Consider the following 20,454-nt stretch of genomic DNA (forward strand, 5'->3'; position numbering starts at 1 on the left):
AAATGCCTGTTGTGAAAGACAAAGAAAGGTTAAGAAATTCTTCATTAAAAGAGACTAGAGAACCATGACAATTAAATACAACACATGCTACTAAACGAAATCCTGGAATGGGACAACTGACAAAACTGGGATATGGAAGAAGTAAAACTATTGTTTTAATGTTAAATTTTCTGTATTTTTTAAAACTATACTGTGGCTATCTAAGAGAATAATTCCTATTCTCAGGAAATGCACACTGAAGAACTGAAGCAAAGGGGGCATGATGTATATAACCTACTTTCAAATGGACGAGGGAAGAGAGTGTGTGTGTGTGTATGTAAACAGAAAAAGATGGGGATGGGGGAGGGAGAAGAATGACAAGCAAAGGTGGCAAAATCTTAAAAACGGATGAATATGGATAAAAAGTATATATGTATTCTCTTCACTATTCATTGTTAATTTTATGTGTCGCTTCTCTCAATAAAAAATATATTTTTGGCTGGGATGGTGGCTCACACCTGTAATCCCACCACTCTGGGAGGCCGAGATAAGTGGATTGCTTGAACCCAGGAGTTGGAGAACAGCCTGAGCAACACAGTGAGACCTCATCTCTCAAAAAAAAAAAGTGTTTAAGTATATATATATATATACTTAAATATATATTAATATATTATTATATTATATATTAATATAAATATATATATTTTAATGTGCCTCAATAAGTAACATATACTTGGAACAAGGTCAAACTTCATGAAAAGGATTGGCTGTAGTCAGGTGTAGTGGTTCACACATGCAATCCCGGCACTTTGGAAGGCCAAGGCAGACAGATTGCTTGAGTTCAGGAGTTCAAGACCAGCCTGGGCAGCATGGCAAAACTCCGTCTCTACAAAAAAATACAAAAACTAATTAGCCAGCATGGTGGCATATGCCCGTAGATCCAGCTACACGGGAGTCTGGGGTGGGAGAACTGCTTGATGCCGGGAGGTTGAGGCAGCAGTGAGCCATGATGGTGCCACTGTAATCCAGCCCGGGTAACAGAGCGAGAGCGTGTGTTTAAAAAAGAAAAGAAAATGGTCAGGCACGGTGGCTCATGCCTATAATCCCAGCACTCTGGGAGGCCAAGGTGGGCAGACCACCTGAGGTCAGGAGTTCAAGACCAGCCTGGCCAACATGGTGAAAGCCCGTCTCTACTAAAAACACAAAAATTAGCTGGGCGTGGCAGCACACACCTGTAGTCCCAGCCCCTCCGGAGGTTGAGACAGGAGAATCGCTTGAACCCGGGAGGCAGAGGTTGCAGTGAGCCAAGATGTACCACTGCATTGCAGCCTGGATGACAGAGTGAGACTCAGTCTCAAAAAAAAAGAAAAGAAAAGAAAAAGAAAAAGGATTGGTTTCCTTTTCATTCTGAGCTATAATTTTCTTTTGGGTTTTTTGTGTGTGTCTTGTTCTGTTGCCCAGGCTGGAGTGCAGTGGCACAATCAGGGCTCGCTGAAGCCTCCATCTGCAGAGCTCAAGCAATTCTCCTGCCTCAGCCTCCTGAGTAGCTGGGACTACAGGTGTGCATCAGCACATAATCTGTGAGCCTGGCTAATTTTTTTTTTGTAGAGACAGGGTCTTATTATGTGGCCCTGGCTAGTCTCAAACTTTTGGGCTCAACAAATCCTCCCTCCTCAGCCTCCAAAAGTGCTAGGATTACAGACATGAGCCAGTACGTCCAGTCGAGCTATCATTTTCCTGATTTTACAATCTGAAGAACATTTATTTCAGAGCTGAACTAGACAGTAACTAGCTCTCAAGTGTAATCATTCTTCCACTAACTCACTGAAGAGTTAAAATGCAGCATGAACATTACGCTTTTAGATACAGATGTAAGTTTTAATGTAAAGGAAATTTTACTAGAGTTAAAACACATACTTTTACCTGATGGTGATAATTAAAAACTTATTTTATAGCTAAGTTACAGTAAAAGGAACAATCACTATTGCGTAAGTTATGCAAACTTTATTCTTTTGGGACACCCTCTACCAACAATATCCCAAAGCCATGTCAGTATGTCAAGCAGCCTTAAGTACTTATGAGTCAAAAATCTTAAAAGCCATTTTACTCAACAATATGCAAAAATACCCTCCAGGGGCTGAGGCAGGAGAATGGCGTGAACCCGGGAGGCGGAGCTTGCAGTGAGCCGAGATCACGCCACTGCACTCCAGCCTGGGTGACAGAGTGAGACTCCAGGACACTTTTAAAAAGCTCTTATAATTGTTCTAGTTAATGACAGAAGTTAATAAACACTAGCGAGATGTTATATTTGGATATGATGGTAACACACTATTTATGACTCTAAATAACTAGAATATCCATCCCCACTTGCTAGAAAAACTTAATTAAATATTTACCATAAAATATTTATTTGAAAGTTGCTTTGCAAATACTAGCCATTACAAATTCAACTGCCTATCTTGTGGAACACATTATCTATTCCAGTACAAGTTCCTCAAATGCAAAATCCAGTAAATTTTAAAAGTTTAAGTTCCCAGGGTTCATTTACAGAAACAAAGTATAAAAATACTATTTCTATTTAACAAGCAAAACACTCCTATTTTGTACTTACAGCAACTTCAGACTCACCTTGTTTTGTAAGTTTAACTGTGAAATATATTTTCCTATTGCTGGCAGTTGCTTAAGGCCACTTGCACAGATTATTTGCTCTTTAAAGTTCATCGATTTTGTTTTATAAAAGCAAGGACAGTGAGGTGGTTTTCTTGCCAAGAAGTATCATATGTTAGACTGGTTTCACAAGAAGATCAAATATCCAAGGTACTCAAAAATGAGTAGAGCCTAAGTTTTATTTGTATTTTAGATCCCAACTCTAGTTTTCACAGGTATAAGATAGTCACTAAAATAATTTTAAGAGTAAAAATTTTTCTGTTAAAGGGGTTTAAATTTTATAAAAATTTATTTCCCAACTTATTTCCTACTAATTAGAACCTAAAAATGGCCTTTGTTCATCTACATTTTAAACTTTTTAACAACTGCAGAAAATGCCTCACAATGACAAAACTAAGGAAATAAAACAAAAGTAAAGAATAATAATTTACTGACAATACAATGGTAAATGTTTTCACAACATATTAGCTTATTTAATTCTCTTAACAGCCCTGGAAGGTAGACCCTCATCCTCATTTTATACAGCAGAAGTAGAGGAAGTATCTTGACTCATGTCCCTCCTCCACTTACCCTTCCCACTCTTCATTTAAAAACAAACAAACAAACAAAAAAAACAAAACTAAAACCCAAAGAAATTTGATCAACTGTGGCACACTCATACAACCAGTTATCTTTAAAAAGGTGGTGCTCCAATTAAAACACTCTATTAAGGTAATTTTATGAATTGTATTATCTTGCTCCTCAGGACAACACCTAAAAAAAAGTAGTAAAATCAGTTAGCTTTAAAAAAAGGCATAAAATCCTTCTAAGAGAATGATAATATGAGACATCCTGCACTGGCACAATATGTGAAAATTACATCTTTGCAGACACAGGCTTGATATTGTACAGTCTCGTTATATCATCTATAGATTCTCTTCTGCTTGATTAAATTCACATGTATTGCCAAATATCAGATGCTAATCAAAAGTATATAACTCTTAAAAATCTTAACAAAATGATAAAACGAAAAATCCTGTATCTCAACATGGTAAGAGTGATACCATCTCTTTGTAAACTCAAATACTTGATACTCTGTTTAAATTAAGTAGGCTGTAGTTTTTTTCATTTTTCACCAGTGATTAAACTTAGATGTATTATCCAATCTCAAAAACTAGACTTGACTTTTCTGACATGAAGGAACTGTTTCTAGAACCTGTCTACTGAAATTTTGAAGACCTTTATAGTGTATTTTCCCCTCAAGTTCTCAAAAAAGACACATTTATATTTCAAATTATTTATTTTGGACTATTTGATTAGGGTATAATAGGGACCTTCTTTCTTTTACAACAGAACCAGCTTCTAAGAAAGCACGCACTGATACACCATCTTGTGTCATTTTCTATTTCTTTTTCATGCGGTTTTCATGTGCATATGCCTTACAGAACCGTAAGCTGCTTACTGGAACCCTACGATCTGTCACACGTCTTATAGTACTCTACAGGGCTCATGGTTGCTATTTAATAAGCACTCAGTGAAGGACCCTTACAAGGTCAGCCAAGATTAGTAAGAATATCAATAATGTATTTTGAGATTCTGTATAATGTCTAGATGTTTACACCCTATGCCAGAAAAATGGTACTGAGATGGTACAAAGCGATTAAAGAACATTATTCCAAATTATCCACTCTGAACATAAGAAAAATTGGAAAAAGTTGTGCATAAATCCAATTCATATGACACAGCACACACTGAGGCATGTCAAAGTGACCACAATATAAAGATCACAGGGTTATGAAACTTTTAAAAGTTGGTCACAGAGGACTACTGATTCTGAAGCACATAATACAGCTCAACAAATGTAAAAATATTTTTTACAGTTGCTTATGGAGAACACCTTTGTAACAACAATGAAGATTTTCTTTTTCACCTATGGAACCATCTATTTGCTTCCCTCTCATTAAGGGTCATCGACCTCACAGACATTATTCAGAATACTGCAAGGGGCCAGAACAATTTCCTTCTATGATAGGTGCATAGGTGGAAAACAGAACACACTCTAACTAAATTTGGTTCAGAATCTTTTTTTTTTTTTTTTTTTTTTTGAGACGGAGTCTCGCTGTCACCCAGGCTGGAGTACAGTGGCCGGATCTCAGCTCACTGCAAGCTCCGCCTCCCGGGTTCACGCCATTCTCCTGCCTCAGCCTCCCGAGTAGCTGGGACTACAGGCGCCGGCCACCACGCCCGGCTAGTTTTTGTATTTTTTAGTAGAGACGGGGTTTCACTGTGTTAGCCAGGATGGTCTCGATCTCCTGACCTCGTGATCCGCCCGTCTCGGCCTCCCAAAGTGCTGGGATTACAGGCTTGAGCCACCGCGCCCCGCCGGTTCAGAATCTTAAGTACTGTATGCTGGGTGTGGTGGCTCACGCCTGTAATACCAGCACTTTGGGAGGCCAAGGCAGGTGAATCACTTGAGGTCAGAAGTTCGAGACCAGCCTGGCCAACATGGCGAAACTCTGTCTCTACTAAAATACAAAAAATAGCCAGGCATGGTGGCGCACGTTTGTAATCCCAGCTACTCGGGAGGCTGAGGCAGGAGAATCACTTGAATCCGGGAGGCGGAGGTTGCAGTGAGCCGAGATCGTGCCACTGCACTCCAGCCTGGGCGGCAGAATAAGGCTCTGTCTCAAAATAATGATAATAAAATAAAATAAAACTTAAGTACTATAAATTTTTCCCAAGTAATTTTTAATTTGCGTGAGGTATATACCAGTAATTCACCATTCTGATAGCGAAATACAGACACACCTAATTTTACTGTGCTTTGCTTTACTGTGCTTTACACATATTTAAGGTTTGTGGCAACCCTGCATTAAGCATTTCAGTACTTCTTACAATATTTCCAACTTTTTCATTATTCTTTCTGTTATAGCAGTCTGTGATCAGTGATCTTTGATGTTACTATTTTAATTGTTTGGGGATAGCATGAACCGTGCTGTTAACTGATAATATGTTTAATGTGTCCTGACTGCTCCACTGACTGGCCATTCCTGCCACTCTCCCTTTCCTCGGGTATCTCTATTCCCTTAGACACAATATTGAAATTAGGTCAATTAATAACCCTACAATGACCTCTAAGTGTTAAAGTGAAAGGAAGAGCCGCACACCTCCTACTTTCAATCAAAAGCTAGAAATGATTAAGCTTAGGAAGGTATGTCGAAAGCTGAGACAGGCTAAAAATTATGCTTCTTGTGCCAAAAAGTTAGGTTGTGAATGCAAAGGAAATGTTCTTGAAGGAAATCTAAAGTGCTACTCTAGTGAATACAAGAATGATAAATGAAACAGCTTCACTGCTGATATGAAAAAAATTTGAGTGGTTTGAACAGAACATCAAACTAGCCACAACATTCCCTTAAGCCAAAGCCCAATCCAGAGTAAGGCCCTAACTCTGTTCAGTTCTATGAAGGCTGAGAGAGCTGCCGAAGAGAAGCTGAAGCTAGCAGAGGTTTATGAGGTTTAAGAAAAGAAGCCACCTCCACAAGAGAAAAATGTACGGTGAAACAGCAAGTGCTGATGTAGAAGCTACGGCAAGTTATCCAGAAGGTCTAGCTAAGATCATCTAATGAAGGTGGCTACACTAAACAGATTTTCAATGGAGATGAAACAGCCTTCCAGTGGAAGACGCCATATAGGACATATAGCAAGAGAGGTCAGTGCCTGGCTTCAATGCTTCAAAGGACAGGCTCACTCTCTTCTTATGGGCTAACACAGCTGTGAGCCAGTGCTCACTGCACATTATGAAAATCCTGGGGCCCTTAAGAATTATGCTAAATCTACTCTGCATGTGCTATAGAAATGGAACAACAAAGCCTGAATGATGGCACATCTGTTTACAGCACAGTTTACTGATTATTTTAAGTTCACTGTTGAGATCTACTGCTCAGAAAAAAAGATTCTTTTCAAAATATTATTTCACATGGACGAGGAGTCACCAAGGAGCTCTGATGGAGATGTACAAAGAGACGAGTGTTTTCATGTCTGCTAACACAATGTTCGTTTTGTAGTCCATGGATCAAGAAGTCATTTTGACTTTCAAGTCTTATTATTTAAGAAAATACATTCCATAAGGCTGTAACTGCTTAGCTAGTGATTCCTCTGATGGATCTGGGAAAAGTAAATTGAAAACCTTCTGGAGCGGCCAGGCGCGGTGGCTCAAGCCTTTAATCCCAGCACTTTGGGAGGCCGAGACGGGCGGATCATAAGGTCAGGAGATGGAGACCATCCTGGATAACATGGTAAAACCCTGTCTCTACTAAAAAATACAAAAAACTAGCCAGGCGAGGTGGCGGGCGCCTGTAGTCCCAGCTACTCAGGAGGCTGAGGCAGGAGAACGGCGTAAACCCGGGAGGCGGAGCTTGCAGTGAGCTGAGATCCAGCCACTGCACTGCAGCCTGGGTGACAGAGCGAGACTCCATCTCAAAAAAAAAAAAAAAAAAAAAAAACCTTCTGGAAAGAATTCACCATACTAGTTTTGCCATTAAGAATATTAGTGGCTGGGCACAGCTCATACCTGTAATCCTAGCACTTTGGGAGGCCAAGGCAGGAGGAAGGACTGCTTAAGCTCAAGAGTTCAAGGCTAGCCTCAGCAACATACCAAAACCTTAACCTTGTCTCCACAGAAAATTAAAAACATAGCCAGGTGCTGGGTGTGGTGGCGCACATGCCTGTTGTCCCAGCTACTCAAGAGGCTGAGGCCAGAGGGTCACTTGAGCCCAGGAGGTGGAGGCTGCAGTGAGCTGATAGTGCCACTGCATTCCAGCCTAAGCCTGGGCAAAAGAGAAGTGACAGAGCGAGACCTCGTCTCAAAAAAAAAAAAAAAAAAAATGTGATTCATGGTCAAAATATCAACATTTACAGGAGTCTGGAAGTTGATTCCAAACCTCATGGATCACTTTGAGGGGTTCAAGACTTCAGTGAAGTCACTGCAGATGTGGTGAAAACAGCAAGAAAACTAGAACTAGAAGTGGAGCCTGAAGATGTGACTGAATTGCTGTAATCTCATGATAAAGCTTGAATGATAAGTTGCTTCTTCTGGATGAGCAAAATAAGTGGTTTCTTGAGATGGACTCTACTCCCAGTGAAGGACATTGTTGAAATGACAACAGAGCCTTTTTTTTTTTTTCTTGAGATGACGTCTCACTCCACTGCCCAGGCCAGAGTACAGTGGCACCATCACTGTTCACTGCAGCCCTGATCTCCTAAGCTCAAATAATCCTCCTACCTCAGCCTCTTGAGTAGCTGAGACTACAGGTACACGTCACCACACCTGGCTAATTTTTGTATTTTTAGCAGAGATGGGGTTTCACCACATTGCCCAGGTTGGTCTTCAACTCCCGAGCTCAAGTGATCCACATGCCTTGAAACTCCCGAAGTACTGGGATTACAGGTGTGAGCCAACACAACCTGGCCAAAAAAAAGAAAAATTTTTTTTTTTTGAGATGGAGTCTCACTCTGTCCCCCTGGCTGGAATGGCACAATCTTGGCTCACTGCAACCGCCACTTTCCAGACTGAAGCAATTCTGCCTTGGCCTCCCGAGTAGCTGGGACTACAGGGGCCCACCATTACTCCTGACTGATTTTTATATTTTTAGTAGAGATGGGGTTTCACCATATTGGCCAGACTGGTTTTGAACTCCTAGGCTCAAGCAATCAAGCAATCCGCCCCCCTCTCCCTCACAAAGTGCTGGGATTACAGGCATGAGCCACTGCACCAAGGCCTGAGAATTTTTTTTTTTAATTGAGATGCAGTCTCGCTCTGTTGCCCAGGTTGCAGTGGGTAACTTAGCTGATAAAGCAGTAGCAAAGCTTTAGCGGACTGACTCCAATTTTTTTCTTTTTTGAGGTGGCGTCTCACTCTGTCCCCCAGGCTGGAGTGCAGTGGCATGATCTTTGCTCACTACAACCTCTGCCTCCAGGGTTCAAGTGATTCTCCTGCCTCAACCTCCTGAGTAGCAGGGATCACAGGCACCCGCCACCACACCCAGCTAATTTTTGTATTTTTAGTAGAGATGGGGTTTCACCACATTGGCCAAGTTGGTCTCGAACTCCTAACTTCAAGTGATCCACCCACCTCGGCCTCCCGAAGTGCTGGGATTACAGGCGTGAGCTACTGCTCCTGGCCTAATTTTTGTATTTTTAGTAGAGACAGGATTTTGCCATGCTGGCCAGGCTGGTCTCAAACTCCTGACCTCAAGTGATTTGCCCACTTTGACCTCCCGAAGTGTTAGGATTACAAGCGTGAGCCACCGTGCCCAGCCTGCCTCCAATTATAAAGAAGTTCTACTTTAGGTAAAATGCTATCGAGCAGCATTGCACACTACAGAGAAATCATCTGTGAAATGAAGAATCTATGATGCAGAAAACTTCATTGTTACTTTAAGAAACTGCCACAGCCACTCCAAACCAGCAATCCCACAACCCTGATAAGTCAGCGGCCATCAGCATGGAGGCAAGGTTTTCCAGCAGCAGAAGGATAAATATCTGCTGAAAGCTCTGATGGCTGTAGCTTTTAGCAATAAAATATTTTTAAATATAATACCACTGCGCATTTGATAGACTACCATATAGTGGAAACAGAACTTTCTTTTTTTTTTTAAACAGAGTCTTGCTCTGTCGCCCAGGCTGGCGCGCAGTGGCCTGATCTCGGCTCACCGCAATCTCCGCCTCCTGAGTTCAAGCGATTCTCCTGCCTCAGCCTCCGGAGTAGCTAGGATTACAGAGTAGCCAGGATTACAGGTGCACGCCACAGCACCCGGCTAATTTCTGTAATTTTAGTAGAGGCGGGGTTTCACCATGTTGGTCAGGCTGGTCTTGAACTCCTGACCTCAGGTGATCCACCCACCTTGGCCTCCCAGAGTGCTGGGATTACAGGCGTGAGCCACCAGGCCCAGCCGGAAACATAACTTTTATATGAACTGGGAAACTAAAAATTTGTATGACTTGCTTTATTCAAATATTCAGTTTACTGCAGTGGTTTGGAATTAAACCTGGAATATCTCTGAGATATGCCTGTACAATAATTTTTTGTTTATATGATGTCTTGTAAAAGATTAGCATAAACTGTTAAATACGTATTCTGAAAGTATATCATCTAGATTTAAATCTAGACTATTTTCTAGATGTGTTATCTGTGACACGCTCTTGGCAGTCTGCGCTCAATTTCCTCACCAGAAAACTGAACATAACAATGTTGTCACCTTTGTTCTTGGCACATGGCAAATGCTCAATAACTATTAGCTTTTATTATTAGAAATATCTGGATTTAAAGGATATCCTCTGTAACAAATATCAACTTACCAAATGTAATGTATTCATTCCAAAATATGTGAGCACCTACTGTGTCATAATTGTTTTAAGTGTTAGTAATACAGCAGTAAACAAAACAAAATTCCTGCCCTCAAGGAACTTGCATATCAGAGGCAGCAGATGAATACGTGTAACAGGGGAAGGCAAGCACAGAAAAAAATAGTGATGAGTGTGAGTGCATACTATGTAATATAGGAGGTCCGCTGAACAGAACAGAGAAAGTGAGGGCCAGCGGTGGGAGAAGAGATCAGAGCAGGGCAGCAAAGAGCCAGATCTGTACAAGCCAGTAAACAATGAGATGAGAAGCCACTGGAGAGTTCTGAACCCATTTGACTTAGTATTTTTAAAGAATCCCTCTCGCTGCTGAGTGGACAGCAGACTATAGGGCTAAACATTTTACATGGCTTCGTGAGAAACAGACCATCCTTCAAAGCCCATTCAGTACTGAACTTATAAGCCAAATACATCAAACTAAGGATATTACTGGCTGGGTGCAGTGGCTCACGCCTATAATCCTAGCACTCTGGGAGGCTTAGGTGGGCGGACTGCCTGAGCTCAGGAGTTTGAGCCCAGGCTGGGAAGCATGGTGAAATCCCTTCTCTACAAAAAATTAGCCGGGCATGGTGGTGCGCACCTGTAGTCCCAGTTACTTGGGGAACTAAGGCGAGAGGATGGATTGAGCCCAGGAAGTCAAGGCTGCAGTAAGCCAAGAGCGTGCGTCCCACTACACTCCAGCCTGGGTGACAAGTGAGACCCTGTCTCAAAAAAAAAAAAAGTATTATTTAACCATGGAGTTTAACTACAAATTAAGACATGTAATTTCATCCGTATAACCTAAGTCACTTTAAAAAGTGACAAATGAAAAATGAGTATGAGAAAAATTAATAGAAAAAGGCTCAGTATGCTTATTTGCATTGTCCTTTTTTTCATATTAAAAAAAAATTTTGAGAGACAAAGTTTCACTGTTGCCCACACTAGAGTGCAGTGGCACGATTACAGCTCACTGCAGCCTTCAACTCCTGTGTTCGAGTTATCCTCCCATTTCAGCCACCCACATAGCCGGGACTATAGGCATGCACCACCATGTCCGGCTAATTTTTAAATTTTTTTGTAGAGACAAGGTCTGTGTTGTCCAGGCTAGTCTTGAACTCCTGGGCTCAAGAGATCTTCCCTCCTCAGCCTCCCAAAGTGTTAGGATTACAGGCGTGAGCCACAGCACCTGGCCTTGCACTGTTCTTTAATGACTTACTAAAAATGCATGAAAACAAATGGAAAAAACAAAAACAAAAAACACCAAAATTGAATTTTCAATGCATGCCTTTTTTTCTACTATAAAAATATAGCCTATTTGAATGAGAATTTTTGAAACATTTCATTCAGTAATTGTTGAAAAAGCATACACGCACATTTACCACATAATGGTGAGTGCATGCAAAATTGTAATAAAAGATTATTTATATTAAAGTTATCTAGAACTTAAACACTGTCCTAAGAATTGAGAAGCTAAATAAAATTCACGTCAAAACAAATATCCTAGGCCAGGCACAGTGGCTCACACCTGCAATTCCAGCATTTTGGGAGGCCAAGGTGGGTAGATTGCTTGAGCTCAGGAGTTAGAGACCAGCCTGGGAAATGTGGCAAAACTCCATTTCTACCAAAAATACAAAAATTAGCTGGGCGTTGTGGTGTGTGTCTATTGTCCCAGCTACTTGGGAGGATCACTTAAACTACTTGGAAGGATCGCTTAAACTTGGGAGGCTGAAGCTGAGATGGCACCACTACACTCCAGCCTGGGCGACAGAGCAAGACCCTGTCTCAAAAAAAAAAAAAAAAAAAAAAAAAAAAAAAAAAAAAAATCTAAAATTAGCTAACTAGACTCTTCTTAAATGAAGTACAAACCATTCATGTGCACTGTTGCACATTAACAAAATCACTCGCATTTAATAATTTGTTAGCTAAATATATCCATGAGTAATAAATAGCTATAAATTGGCTCTAACATGGGAATATATTACGTTCCTTTACCTGTACTTAATTTTCAGGCAAAAGAGCCCTGAAAAAACCAAAATAATTTCTTGCCAATTTGGAAGAGGGGTTGAATAACCGGAAGGCCCTTTCTCCAATGTGCTTTCCTTGTATGTACTGTTCGCCCATTGTCAAACACCATGAATTTGGTATCACATATTTTAGAGAATTATTTTTCTTGATATTGTTCGGTCTCAAGAATAAATTGTCTGCTTCAATGTGCATTTATAAAATAAATCTTTTTAGGTTTTAGAAATGTTTTACATTAGCAGTTACTTTAAACTCTTGAGAATACACAAAACAAGCTAGACAAAATATTAAGAATTGGCAGATGGAACTCACAACGTGTCTTTCTAAAGACTTTATTCCTCAACATGTCTTTTGAAAGGGTATTTCTGCAATATGCTTTGCAAAATTAAAGTGGAAGCCACTTATGATTTAGCAAAAACAATACAAGGCACAAACAACAGAGGTATTTAAATAAGCTGTCCTATGTGTAGGCTACACTGAGTCTTAAGAGAGAGTACTCACTGAAAATAATGACTTCATGGATGAAGATACAGTTCCTACATACTTGTAAATAACCTAGTCTGACAACGATATCTTTATTTTCTCAAACACTGTATTCCTTTGATTTTTCTAGTATTATACTGTTTTGTGTGTAACAGTAATAATAGTAATAGATGTTTCAAGAGTTTACTGTATGTCAAGTACTATACTGTTTCACATTTAATCCTCACAATCCTGTAAAATATCATCTCCATTTTACAGAGAAATAAAGATACCATTCTAACACATAAGATCACCGTTTCTAGTAGAAGAACTAAGATTTCAATCCAGTTCTCACCTGTGAACCACTAGCTAGTCCCAGATTTATTAATCACCATCTGGAGGTACCTTAGTGGCAAAGTACGTTTGGCTAGCAAATTATTATAAAAATACATGGATGGACAAACACATAATCAAGCCAAACAAGAAAAGCTCACATGAAGTGTTAACTTGAAAAACAGAGAAGACTAAACAGTAAAATATGTTGTCACCAAAGGTAGCTGAGACTAAAAGGTTAACTGTATATAAGAACCTTCAAAAGTACTAAAAACGTACTTTGAATCTGTAAAGTGATCTTCACTAAAACAAACATTGGAAACAAGTAGGAAAATAATGTAAGAATACAGAAGGCCAGGGATGATGGCTCTCACCTGTAATCCCAGCTCTCTGGGAGGCCAAGGCAGGCGGAACACATGAAGTCAAGAGTTCGAGACCAGCCTGGCCAACACGGCAAAACGCCATCTCTACAAAAATTAGCTGGGCATGGTGGCGCATGCCTGTAATCCCAGCTACTCGGGAGGCTAAGGCAGGAGAATCGCTGGAACCCGGGAGGCGGAGGCCAGTCGCAGTGAGTTGAGATCACACCACTGCACTCCAGCCTGGGTGACAGAACAAGACTTCATCTCAAGAAAAAAAAAGTACAGAAAAAGATTCAACTGTGGAGCCATACTGTGAAACCTTGAGTACTAGCAAATGGCACTCAAAATAAAAAAGGCTAAGTACTGTCAATGGACCTATCAGTAAACAGATGAAAAACTGCCTTGTAGGCCGGGCGCAGTGGCTCACGCCTGTAATCCCAGCACTTTGGGAGGCTGAGGTAGGCGGATCAACTGAGGTCAAGAGTTCAACACCAGTCTGGCCAACATGACAAAATGTCGTCTCTACTAAAAGTACAAAAATCAGCCGGCCATGGTAGCACGTGCCTGTAATCCCAGCTACGCAGGAGGTTGAGGCAGAAAAATTGCTTGAACCCAGGAGGCAGAGGTTGCAGCAAGCCGACATCGCACCATTGTACTCCAGACTGGGCAAAAAGAGCGAGACTCCTTCTCAAAAAAAAAAAAAAAAAAGAAAAACTGCTTGTAAACTAAAACTAAAGCGTGCAAGAAAATGTAAGAGGCAGTTAAGTACTTTTTAAAAGCACCCTGACAGTAGTACTAAATAGATTTAACTACAGAAAATTACCCCTAAGAAATGCTAGCAGAAATAAACCAAACTCATCTTTCTTTGGAATTAAATTCTTAGTATCTACTTGTATCCAGTTACTAGAAAAGGAGAATACTTAATTCATTGTTTCAGCAATAACAATTACTTACAGTTGGTTCAAAGAAAAGTTGACATGGGAAGACTAGAAAAGCTGACAACTATCTTACCATCTCTGCTTTCAAATTCCAAGAAGCAAACTGAGCAGAGATTTACTGGTAAGATAAGGAAAATAAAGGGGATGACATCTGAAGACTGAAAGAAAAGAAAAACAAATAATCCGTTCAAGTTGTAGCATATCTGTAGTGGCAAGGTTCTTTAAGGCAGGTATTGAATGTTTCAAGTTCGGAAAATAGAGTACTAGACCAGGTGCAATGGCTCCCGCCTGTAATCCCTGCACTTCAGGATGCTGAGGCAGGCAGACTGCCTGAACCCAGGAGTTCAAGACCAGCCTGGGCAACATAGCAAGAACCCTTCTCTACAAAAAAATTTTTAAAAATTAGCCAAGCATGGAGGCATGGCTGTGGTCCCAGCTGCAGTGTACGTGTTTGCGACACTGTGCTCCAGCCTGGACAACTGACTGTGACCCTGTCTCAAAAATAAAAAATAAAAAGAAACTAGAGTACTAATCCAGTAAATAATAAATGTATTGTCTGTTAAAATGAATGAATGTACTATTCTTCATAAAAGCAAAGTTTCTCCCTCTGGAGTCAGGAGACTAGAACAGTAGTTTCTACAACTCTATTACATTATCTAAACATTCAGGAACTAAAACCACGCAAATATACATTAATAAAAATCAACTTATGAGGGAAAATGCAAGCTATGCTTAGAAGAATAACTTAAAATGGACTACCCATAGCTGTTGCCTTAGGACCTAAGCCAGAGCTGTCTGAATCACTATCATAAAAAGGGCCACTGAGGCTGGGCAAGGTGGCTCATGCCTGTAATCCCAGCACTTTGGGAGGCCGAGGTGGGTGGATCACCTGAGGTCACGAGTTTGAGACCAGCCTGGCCAACATGGCAAAACCTCATCTCTATTAAAAATACAAAAATTAGCCAGGCATGGAGGTAGACACCTGTAATCCCAGCTATTCGGCAGGCTGAGGCAGGATAATCATTTGAAACCAGGAGACAGAGATTGCAGTGAGCTGAAATCACGCCACTGCACTTCAGCCTGGGGGATAGAGTGAGACTGTCTCCGAAGAAAGAAGGGGGGACGGGCCACTGATGAAATAGATTTACCACTAATATTACTCCTTGCAAGGAAAGAGAAGGATTTGCTGAGCTTAACCAAATAAGTAGCAGTTTTGATCTACCACTACCATTACTATGTAATGAAGTGTCATCTTCGTTACATTCCTCAAACCTGGAGAGAAAATAGAACCACAGCAACTTTCAATTTTACCATGTATAGGATGACAAAATATAAACATGTCCAATTTTATTACAGCCACAAGTAAAGACAGACAGGTCATAGGATGACAGTGGTTAAGCTAGTGCTCCTAGTTGGTGGGAATGGTGCCACTTATCCTTTCCTGCCACATCGCCTTTTATGCAACTTGACGAGTGGGAAGATACTGGCATCACAAGCTCTGGCAGGCCTATGGTTTTATCTGCTTCCTCTCAGTTCCACAATGTTGTGCAAAACAAATCCCTCTACTGCCACTAGGAGGTGCAGCGATTGTGGAAAATATGCCCCCACTTCCAGAAAGTCTTCAAGGTCTCAAAAGCCAATGTCTGAAATACATCATCAACACTTTGGGTGGCTGAGATGGATGGATCACCTGAGGTCAGGAGATCGAGACCAGCCTGGCTAACACGGCAAAACCCTGTCTCTACTAAAAATACACAAATTAGATGGCTGTGGTGGCAGGCACCTGTAATTCCAGCTACTAGGGAGGCTGAGGCAGGAGAATCACTTGAACCCCAGAGGTGGAGGCAGCAGTGAGCCAACATCACGCCACTGCACTTCAGCCCAGGCAACAAGAGCGAAACCCCATCTCAAAAAAAAAAAAAAAAGAGCCAGGCGCGGTGGCTCACACCTGTAATCCCAGCGCTTTGGGAGGCCGAGGCGGATGAATCATGAGGTCAGTAGCTCGAGACCATCCTGGCTAACATGGCGAAACCCCCGTCTCTACTAAAAATTAAAAAAATCAGCCAGGTCTGGGGGCACACACCTGTAGTTCCAGCTACTTGGGAGGGCGAGACAGGAGAATCGCTTAAATCCAGGAGGCAGAGGTTGCAGTGAGCCAAGATCGCACCACTGCACTCCAGCTTGGACGACAGAGCGAGACTCGGTCTCAAAAAAAAAATAAAATAAGGTAAAATAAATACATCATCATACTTAAGAGCCGCTACCATACTGAATCTAAGAGTGGCTCCAGGAAACACATTTTTCAAAGAGTACATTTTTTTTTTTCTGAAGTAAAACCTCACTGGGTATCAATACACACTAAAAGTCCTAGTCTTCCTGAGTCATGGTGTGTATTTACTGCACAAAATATTTAAGTATAACACTTATTACCACTTTTTAAGAAAATTTCCCTTTTCAGCCTAAATTGCCTACAGAGGATAATGGCTAAAAAATTTGTCTGCTATTGTAAAAACTAGTTCCAACTACTTTTCCTTGATCGAAACACATTTCTCCAATAGCCATTAAAGGTGGAAAAAGTCTTACTCTAGCCAGGTCCCCTCATTTTACAGATAAGGAATGCAACATCTGGAGATTCATGTGATTCTGTCTCAAATCATACATACAGCTAATTAAAAAGGTAATGCCAGAATATGAACGAGATAGTTAAACCCCCTAATCTTTATCTCATATAAGCCCTCATTCTATTGATCTACCTATCTGAATAGTCCTTAATCGCTTCACTGTTTCTTCATTTGCAAGTTCCTTCATCATTTTGTATCTCTGATAATCAGACCAGCCATTCTATGGATCTGGTGCACATCTATTATGGCATTATAAGGTGCACAGTCTAACAGATCCACAGTTCTGTAAGATGCTTACATTTGGGTGGAAGAATTTCTTCTCTTCTTGCCAGTGAAAGACGAAAATTAAAATCCCGAGTACTCATCAGTAAATTAACCTCATGTTCTAATCTTAATGTGTCAGACACCCACAAAAGCCTTAAAAAGTCTTTGGTGGCAACATTCTTCTATGTTCTCGAATAATCTGGTTGAAGTCTACATCCTAAATTGGGTAGTAAAAAGACAGATAATATTTTTCAACAATAGCTTTTCCTTTACATAACTACTTACATGGTAAATTTAACCTAAAGCCCATGAAGATTAGTAACAAGTGTGATAAGCAAATATGAAAGGTACAACAATAGTAGGAATACTGCCTCAATTTCTGTCTTACAAACAATGTACAGCCTCTTCAAATTTTTAAGTACCACAAATTTAGTCCTCTAAGAGAACAAGGTGTTTCTTAATGGTTTTATTCTGCTGACCTCTGACTTAGAAATAAAGAGGCAGTGCCAGGCACGGTGGTGCATGCCTGTAGTCCTGGCCACTTGGGAGGCTGAGGCGGGAGGATCACTTGAATCCAGGAGTTGGAGGGTGCAGTGAGTTATGATTACACAAAAGAATGAGACCCTGTCAAAATTAAAAAAAAAAAAAAAAAAGGCAGCTTTTAGTCTTCTTTTGGCCTTTAAAAAACTATTTAAGTTGATATCCTAATCTTTACACAATATACTAAAAAAAAGCCAATGAACCTGGATCTGGAAAAGAACTATTAGTTTATTTCAACTTTGGTAAGCAAAAGCAAAGAATATATAAATAGCTAAAGAGTACAAAATAAACAGCTGAAGCCTTAATAGCCAAATGAGTTGTTATAAAGGAAAATTATTAAAGCAAATCACTTTTCAAACTTGAAGCTTCTCTCTTAAAGAGATTTATCTCTAAATGCAAAACATTTGCTAAGGTAGGTATTGTTGCATTTTCATTTTGAACCAGAAAAAACTAGGGCACTGTGAGGATAAGTAACTTCCCTAAGGTTACAAAGCTTGAACCCAGCTTTGCAGGTTCTGAAACCTATGCTCCTTGGGCACTCTATTGCCTTCTTAGTAGCACAGAAAATATAAAAATATGATCAAGCTCTAAGTTCTATCTCATGTATCAGACAAGGCACTGGAAATTACTTTGTTTCCTGGTGTCAAGAAAACAGTTTGTTATCTATACTTCCTGATTTTAGGTTAGGTGGGTGGCACAAATGAACTGTTTTTCTCACCACACTTATTGCATAATCATTAAAACCCAAAAGGAAGAGGACTGCCTAAATTCTTAAACTTTATTTCCTGCTGGCCTAGAAGACCTTACTTAACCACTGTTATATCTGATTATACTCATTTTAAAAGTTAAGGTTTTCCTTGTGCAAGTAAGAGACTGAAGTTATTTCAGTCTTAAAGGAAATCAACTACGTACTGGTCGTTTTACCTGCTTTTAAAAGCAGATCAACAGGATGTAAAACTGCGTTTTTTTCTTAAGGGGAAATTTCTTAATGACCTCTTAATTTAATCGAATGGAACAGGTAGCACACCAAAAATGATGTGTAGTGGAAAAAGAAACAGAAGAAAAAATCGCAAGAAGTTATATAGTGATCTACTTTCACTAGTGTTAGAAAAGCAAAGGATGAGTCTCTTTTTGAGTAACTTCAGGCTGACCACAATAGCCACTTGTTACACTACTAACACCCACTCCAACACTTCAGGTTCATTAGGAATTAAGAGGAGGCCAAGAAGGTAAAAGACACAATCCAACCAGGTCTAAGGTCTCTCCGTACTACACCCTGAGGGACACAGAGAACCAGTGCATTGTGCCCCCCAACCCCAAACCTTCTCTGCTCCCCAGGAGGCAAAGCCCATAGCCTGGGGCCAAAACAGTCCTCCGGCCAGGGCAGTGACCCAGCGTCAAACAACGCGCCCCTTATGACCAAAGCGTCGGCACCCAGGGGTTGGAATAGGGGAAGGGACAGGAAGGCCTGGAAAGGAGAGAAGGGTGGCCAAGATGATGTTTTTTAAAACGAGGGAGGGTCCCTCCCCAGCCTCGCCAGCGGGGATGAGGGCCGGGGCCGGGAAGGAGTGGGTCGCCGCCATGATGGGACTGGCAGAGCCGGGGGGCGTGACGTGGGCAACCCCTAGCCCAAGGCCAGCTCCGTCTCCCCCTCCCCCCTCCCCCACGTGGGCCTCGGCCACAACTGCCCCCCGATACTCACGCTTTGTCCACCAGCTCGCGCACCTTCCACATGTTCAACATCGTGTCCCGCGCGGGACGGGCCGCCGCCTCCCTCTCCTGCTCCCCACGGACCCTGGAACACTTCCGTACCGGGGCCGTTCCAGGCCGGGGTCACCGCCGCCCACCGCCTAGAACTCCCCCAGTCAGCTCCTTCCTTTGCCACAGCAGCGGCGCCGCCGGTGACACGTCGAGACGCGGCAGCAGAGGCGCTGCGTGGAGCGGAAGTGCCCGGCTTTCCGCCGCTGCGCGCGGGGCACGCCGGGACTTGTAGTTTTCCCTGAGTGCCGAGCGGGGCCGGTTCAGTTGCGAGAGCTAAGAGGAGTTGGGATAATTTTTCTCAAGCTTTCCCAGTCCCCTGTACCAGACCTACCGAGCCGGAAATTTTGGAGGTGAGGCCCAGCGATCTGTGCTTTTGCAAATCCTCCAGGTGATTCTGATCACGCTCAAGTTTCAGGTGCAGGATCTAGTCACACTCAAACACTTTTCAAATGTAAGGCAGTATTGCTATGTTATTAGTAATGATTATACAGAAGTGTGATTGGCATATGTATTCCTCATCGACAGACACATCGCTGTATTTATTTCCCAATGCCCAAGTACACTTAGATCTCTAGGCCTTAGTTTCCACCCCTGTAAAATTGAAGAACTTGTATTCTAAATCCTTTTCTGCTCTAATTCTATTATACAATGTTTTATATTTAGACAACTACCTGAAATCCTTGTTAAATACTTTATTATAAACCTCAGAAACTCAGTTCACACTCCAAGGGAAACTAAAAAGCCAACATTATATATACACGCACACATACGCATATATGTGACTGGTTTGTGTTTTTTTAAGGATAAATATGCACATTCCTTTCATTGCTTTGTTGCAATGCTTGTCATCACTTCCTTCTCCACTTATTTTTATCAATGCTCCTGTTAAAGCTTCAAGCAACCTTAAGTTTCCTTTGATCCGTCTGATGAAATTTTACAGTTCTTTTCATTCTACAAATATTTATTGGGCATCTTGTGTGTTCCAGAAGTGCGGAATACAGTTAGAGACCCAGCTCTCTTGGAGTTTAAAGGTAATTGGAAGAAACATGTAATAATCAAGGAAACATTTAAGGCAATTGCATATAGGGTAATCGCTTAGCGGGTTCTTTCTGCCCGCTTTACAGATAA

The 20,454-nt window shown here is 41.2% G+C and overlaps 1 protein-coding gene across 2 annotated transcripts in view; it reads right to left on the reverse strand.

Moving 5' to 3' along the window:
* Window positions 1-19,508, reverse strand: part of CLINT1 (clathrin interactor 1) — a 77,157-nt gene extending 57,649 nt beyond the window's left edge. For both annotated transcript variants that reach the window (XM_010363404.2, XM_010363402.2), the window contains exon 1: window positions 19,268-19,508. In XM_010363404.2, the coding sequence (XP_010361706.1) occupies window positions 19,268-19,308 (41 nt within the window). In that variant the 5' untranslated portion in view covers window positions 19,309-19,508. The remainder of the gene's footprint in view (window positions 1-19,267) is intronic.
* Between the last annotated feature and the right edge of the window lie 946 nt (window positions 19,509-20,454).

The sequence above is a fragment of the Rhinopithecus roxellana genome, chromosome 3 (assembly GCF_007565055.1).
Source record: "Rhinopithecus roxellana isolate Shanxi Qingling chromosome 3, ASM756505v1, whole genome shotgun sequence".
Classification (NCBI taxonomy): domain Eukaryota; kingdom Metazoa; phylum Chordata; class Mammalia; order Primates; family Cercopithecidae; genus Rhinopithecus; species Rhinopithecus roxellana.